The following is a 6,074-nucleotide window of genomic DNA, read 5'->3' on the forward strand; positions in this document are numbered from 1 at the left end:
TTCTCCAAATATTATTATTTAATAAAAGATAAATATTTGTATGAGACGGTCTCACGAGCCGTATTTTGTGAGACTGATATCTTATTTGGGGCATCCATGAAAAATATTATTTTTTATGTTAAGAGTATTATTTTTTGTTAGGAATATCAATAGAGTTGATCCGATAATTATTCGTAAAACTGTCTCAAAATAGACTTATCTTTATGAAAATACCAAAAAAAAATTAATTTCTAGTAATTTGTTGGTGTAAATGTGTAATGGTGCAAAGTGAAACATAAAGTAATTCAAGGGCTAAACGCGAATTCCCAATGTAATTTTTTTCCATAAAGCAGCGTGACAGCTGAGGGGAAGGGGGAAAACCGAGAAACCGCAACAAGTTCCCATTCCGGAGGAATCGAGAAATGTTGAATATTTTGAGGAAATCCATGGCCAACAACGGAGGATACAGCTCCACCCACCGGCACGACGCCGTCGAGGACCTCACCGCCTGGGAGCTCGTCACCCCTTCTCTCTCTGACGACGAAGACCTCTACTCCTTCAACAGCGATGACGCTATCAGCGATTGCGATGACTCCATCGGCGGCGAGACTGAGGAGGATCACAACGGAGAGGAAGACCTGCGTGATGTCTCACATCTGGACGACGTCATCTCCATGCAATCGCTTTCAGTCTCACCTCAGCCCGTGGTGTGTTTTCCTGTTGAAGACGTGATAGGTCTTCATGTGTATGATGATGATGATGCTGGTGATGAGGAGGAGGATGGTGGTATGGATGATGATGACGACGACGACGACGTGGATGACGAGTTGATTCCATGGAAACTGAAGGACAGATTTGGGAAGCAGAGGATAAGGAAGATGGGGAAGCGAGGTGGGCCAAAAGTCAGCAAATCGAAGAGGCTGCCACATTACCACAACAGGCCTGGATGTTTGTATGGAAAGCATGGCCTCGGTGTGCAGCACTACTACATTTAATCGGGGGAAAAATCTGTATGTTAGATTTGGATTAGTGCTGATTGTGATTGGATATTGCTACTGATTAATCTGTTTCCTCTATTAGTGGCTGACGTGCTTGTGTATGTGAATATGGATATTTGACAATCTAATTCAGTGAAGATTTATAATTCAGATATCTTCGACTTTTAAAGTGTGTAGATATGTTGTTAAGCAATAAATTTCATCATTCTCATGATTGGATTCAAATATGGATACGTTTTTACAAAGTTTTTTGTTCAGAGTTCTTGGTACATCAAGTTGTTTGCTTGTTTTGTTTGGTTTGTTGAATGTATGGATATTTGAATGGAGATATCTGATTCTTGATGTGAATCGACATGGCTATTTGGATCTTGACATGCCTTGGTTTTGATGCTGACTGTATGCTAAGATCTCAGACAGGTTCCTACTTTTTAATAAACTTTGAGAATGGTTTCTCTAGGCAATGATTTTGGAATCACTAATAAGTTTGAGAAACTTTTGCATCTAAAATGTTTTTCTTTTTGGATTTTGTATCTCCTGATGATTTTCGTGTTATTTTTTGGGGGATTTAATGTCGAAAACGTTGGCAACTCGCCGAAGTTCTATTTACCGATTTGCTTGATGCTTGGGCTATCATAGAATTATTTCAGGTTGTACATTTCCTAGCTAATTACAGATCAGAAGCCAACTTTGATTTTCCATTTAGTTGATTATATATAGGTTCAAAGTGTGTAAAGATCATCCATCTGATGAAAAGTCAAATATCGGATGCCTCTTCTTCATACTCGGTTGAACAGATATAGATAGAAGTTTTGTGCATGTAGATAACTAGGGTATAGGTATCCACAGCCCAAAAGTTTATTTTAGGATTATGATGCCATGAGATCTCCACCCCCCTCTCCGGTAATCGTATTCCCGGGGAAAACATTGGTTTATTAAGGTGGAATCTTCACTTATCGGCAAGAGAGAGAGAGAGAGAGAGCCAGTTTCAGTCGATGGTGGAGGAGTGTGGCTTGATGAAGACTACTCCAAATCAAAAGTGAAGGATTAAGACATGAGTTAATCTTGAGAAATGCTCGGGTAGAGAAGAAACTTGGCAAACCGTTGATCGTTGGACAACATTTATAGTTCTTTTGTGCCTTTTCCCTTCGAGGGGGGCGTCAAATTTATTGGTGAAGTCAAGAGCATATACATTTTGTGCATGGACTGCTCGTTGCTTATTGTCGATCGGCATCTCATCTTCGTGTGATTGTTAGAGTTTATTCCAGCCAATAAATCGTTTGGCCTAATTTCATACATAAATTATGTAAGTTACCCATGGAGTTCTTCTTGGACCTGGCATAGACCAATTCCGCAATGCATGTGTATAAATGTTTGGTCTAATTATTTGACCTGAGTAGTTAGTTATTTCACTAACTATGTTACATACAAAATCATACTATAATTATAAATTCAAAATATATTGTATGAAGAAACTAAATAAGATCTTACTGGAGAAATAGTACAGATTACAATTCGATCTCTTCTTGTTTTTTTGAGGAGAGCAAAGATTAACACCTTGATTCAAAAAGCAAACAAACATTGCATAAACATTGTAATTTCTCTGTAAATCGACTTCTTACAAATTTGTTCTTCCAATAATATAATCCAATACAATCTCACCTCTATTTACAGGGTTGGTGTGAGACAATAGAGTAAATTAACTACAATAGATATGCTGCTAGTGTGAGTTACTGGTACTTAACAGCCCCAACACTTGAGACCATTGAATCCACCCCACAAATATTGCGGCCACGACAGATTTTATAATACCCATTCTCACCCCAATTTTCTCCCCAAGAATTCTTGATGATCCAGTATTGTTTTTCCTTCATTCGAATGGGAGCGTAGCCAGATGCACCATAACCAACCAACAGAACACCATGATCCAATTGCTTTGAACATATGTATGGGCATGAAACTCCCCTCATGTATGTTTGCATGTACACCGCATTGATAGCCACTGCATTAAGAGACCAAGGAGCAGTTGATGTCACATAATTCTATTTGAAATGCAATTCTATGGAGTCCATATAGTAAAATCAGGCGATATTTTGATGAGATGGTTGGCTGAATGTTTGTCGAAATACTAAGTGCTGAAATTGGAATTAGGGAACTCATTTAGATGGCTAATTGGTTTTTAATCTCCTGCTTGATGTAGCAATCTTGATTTTTTTACTTCAAACAAAAATTTACCATTCTTGATTTTTACATGCCCCCGGTTCGATTCAAATCCAAAATCTAAGCGTTGGAAAATCTGGTTCAATCAATTTACTATTTGGTTGCTCACGTAATAGCAATCATGACTGGATTTCATATTGCCACTTGAACATGAAAATGATGTAAAGGAGAGCAGATACATACCAGCGAGAGGACCATGCTTGACAAGATTGGCTGCGATTTGGTCTTCATCAAGGGACACTACACTAAAGTTAGCAACCTTTGCAGCAATCTTAGTCTTGTCAAATTTACAAGATCCACGGTCCGTGCCGGTGTACGGGTAGTCTTTTTCACGCATGAGTCCACCAGCTTTAAGGGTGTATTCAAAAGCGCTATTCATCAACCCACCATTGCAGCCTGAATCACATGAATCCTTTTCTTCGGGATCACACTAAAGAAAGTACACAACATGGAGTCTTTGAAGGTCAGATACATATATATATTTTCCTTGAATATCAAAGAAAGTTGATTTTTTTTTATTTGAAAAGAGGAAGATTGTTCGTTTTTGTTGCTCTGCCTTTGGAGATACGGGTAAAATTGAAGTATACAAACCTCATGGTCGCAATCCACAAGCTGTTGCTCACTGAGGCTCTCGAGTTTTCCAGTTGCAAGAAAATTGGCACCTTCTATTGCTCCGGTTGTGCTAAAAGACCAGCACGATCCACAAGAACCCTATCCAATCAATCACGCAGCAGTTACAAAATTAAGATAAATTCGAAACAATGTCTTTAAATCAACAACCCTTGTCCAAACAAACTCGGCCACTGAACTAATTTGTTGATGTCTTTGGAACAATCAAGCATGTGAAAAAAGCAAAAAAAAAAAAAACAGAGTTTCCGCCTCAAATTGTTCTAAAAAATACAACAGTTCGACAGATCAGTCATTTCTATATATTAGGTCGCACCTGTTAGAATATGCCTCATCGCTGTAAAAATAAAATATCAAACAGAAAATGAAGCCAGTGGCTTCTTTTTACTCTTGATTATCTATTGTAGAGAAAACAGCTGAAGAAATTTAGCCGGTTTAAAATAATAATAAGACGATGCATGTGATCCTGCATTTGATCCTGCAAAACTGTTAAGTACTTAATTCTGACGTTACGCTTAAATCAACCAATTATATGATGAATCGAGTCGTTCATTGAATCAACGTGCCCTGGTTTGATACTTTGCATATTGCAAAAACTAAATCGAACCGCCCAGAAGATGACTAGGTCTGTTGTCGGGTATGAAACGATTAAATATTGAGTCGAATCGACTCTAAATCAAACAGAATAAATGTAAAAAATGTTCAAATAAAAAACTTTGAAAAAAGAAAATAAATCTACGCGCACCTGATTCTTCACCGGCGAAACAGCACCATGATTTCTCCAATCAAAGTCCGTCGGCAGATCATTCGTCGGCAAAATCTCCGCCTTGTGAGCGTCAGAAGGTAATCGTAACCTCCTGTTCACACCAAGAAACTGACTGCGGAACTCACGCGACGTGAGATCAGAAAATTGCGTGACGCCATGAACGGCGGAAGGATCCAGCTTCTGATGTCTCCTGGCTCGGTGCAGATTAGCCCTGAAAACCGAGAACCTGTAATCGTGCTCCTCCTGCGTACGATACGCTTTGTTAAACTTCCTCTTGAAGATCGCAAAGTGATGATCGGCATTCAGCAAGGAGTTTTCGTCCAATACGCCGTCCTCTCCGCCGTCCACCACCTGACGGATCAAGAGATCTTCGGCCGCTCCGACGCCATCGGTGATGCCATATTCAGCAAGGGTGGATCGAAACGACGTCGCGATGAGGAGGAAGGAGAGGAAAAAGGAAGCAAAATTTCCAGCCATAGCGCTTTGAGAGTTCATTTCTTGACCCTTCGTATATGGCGTATTTATAGGGAGGGAAAGGGGAAGTGGGGGGACTGAAATAGGACACGTGCCGGAATATTATTGGTACGTGGAATGGTTGTTGTAACTTTACTTCTTTAGTTGGTTAAAGTAAACAAATTTAAATAATTAGGTCATTCGAGTGACCCATTACATTTTCTATGGATAATATCCGACTTCTGAATTAGTTTCATGAATTATTAATATTTTTTTTTAATAAATCAAATGTAAAATATTATTATTTTTATATAATAAATCAAATGTAAAATAATAAAAACGAATAGCTTCCTATAATGTTTTATAATATAGTATAGATGTAAAACATTATTATTGTAAAAAAAAAATTGAGAATCACGATTTATCCCATTGTATATTGAGTCGGTTTCATGTGAAACCGTCTCACGGATCATAATCTGTGAGACGGGTCAACCCTACCCATATTCACAGTAAAAAGTTGTACTCTTAGCATAAAAAGTAATACTTTTTCATGGGTGACCCAAATAAGAGATCTGTCTCATAAATACGACCCATAATACCGTTTCACATAAGTTTTTGCCTTGTATATTTATTACTTGAAGAAATTAATAATATTATATTAGCGAAAGAAACATACGGGATACATGTGAAATAATGATTGTTATATATATGAATCGTGATCATGATATTTAATAGATCAAATTGATTTACAGAATTTTGCTATGTTTTTAACTATTATTTGGATATGAATAATCTATTTATATTAAATATGTGATTTGTAGAGATATTATATACAATTTTGAATTTTTAAAGTATATTAGATATTATAGTTATGAGTAAATTATATGAAAAATATTTTTTTTTATCTAAATCAACAGTTGTACGAAGAAAGCACACAATTCGAGTTTGTGCTTACTCCTAAGGCAGACAACTTGTATAAGGTATTTTCGTAAAAAACTAATTGGTGTCATAATAATATATTCTGGTAAAAATTA

At 37.3% G+C, this 6,074-nt stretch overlaps 2 protein-coding genes across 2 annotated transcripts; one reads left to right on the forward strand and one right to left on the reverse strand.

The window, feature by feature from the left end:
* Window positions 1-339: 339 nt before the first annotated feature.
* Window positions 340-1,151, forward strand: LOC140813965 (uncharacterized). Its single transcript, XM_073172799.1, has one exon. It carries the CDS (start codon window positions 402-404, stop codon window positions 972-974), a length of 573 nt encoding a protein of 190 aa, XP_073028900.1. The 5' UTR covers window positions 340-401; the 3' UTR covers window positions 975-1,151.
* Window positions 1,152-2,514: 1,363 nt separating this feature from the next.
* LOC140814601 (cysteine protease RD19A-like) lies at window positions 2,515-5,074 on the reverse strand. Its single transcript, XM_073173633.1, has 4 exons — window positions 4,567-5,074; window positions 3,786-3,905; window positions 3,378-3,624; window positions 2,515-2,976 (listed from the first exon to the last, which is right to left on the reverse strand). The coding sequence occupies exons 1-4, from the start codon at window positions 5,062-5,064 to the stop codon at window positions 2,705-2,707; spliced, it is 1,137 nt and encodes a 378-aa protein (XP_073029734.1). The 5' UTR covers window positions 5,065-5,074; the 3' UTR covers window positions 2,515-2,704.
* Window positions 5,075-6,074: the final 1,000 nt, after the last annotated feature.

The sequence above is a fragment of the Primulina eburnea genome, chromosome 15 (genome assembly GCF_022965805.1).
Source record: "Primulina eburnea isolate SZY01 chromosome 15, ASM2296580v1, whole genome shotgun sequence".
In the NCBI taxonomy this organism is placed as follows: Eukaryota; Viridiplantae; Streptophyta; class Magnoliopsida; order Lamiales; family Gesneriaceae; genus Primulina; species Primulina eburnea.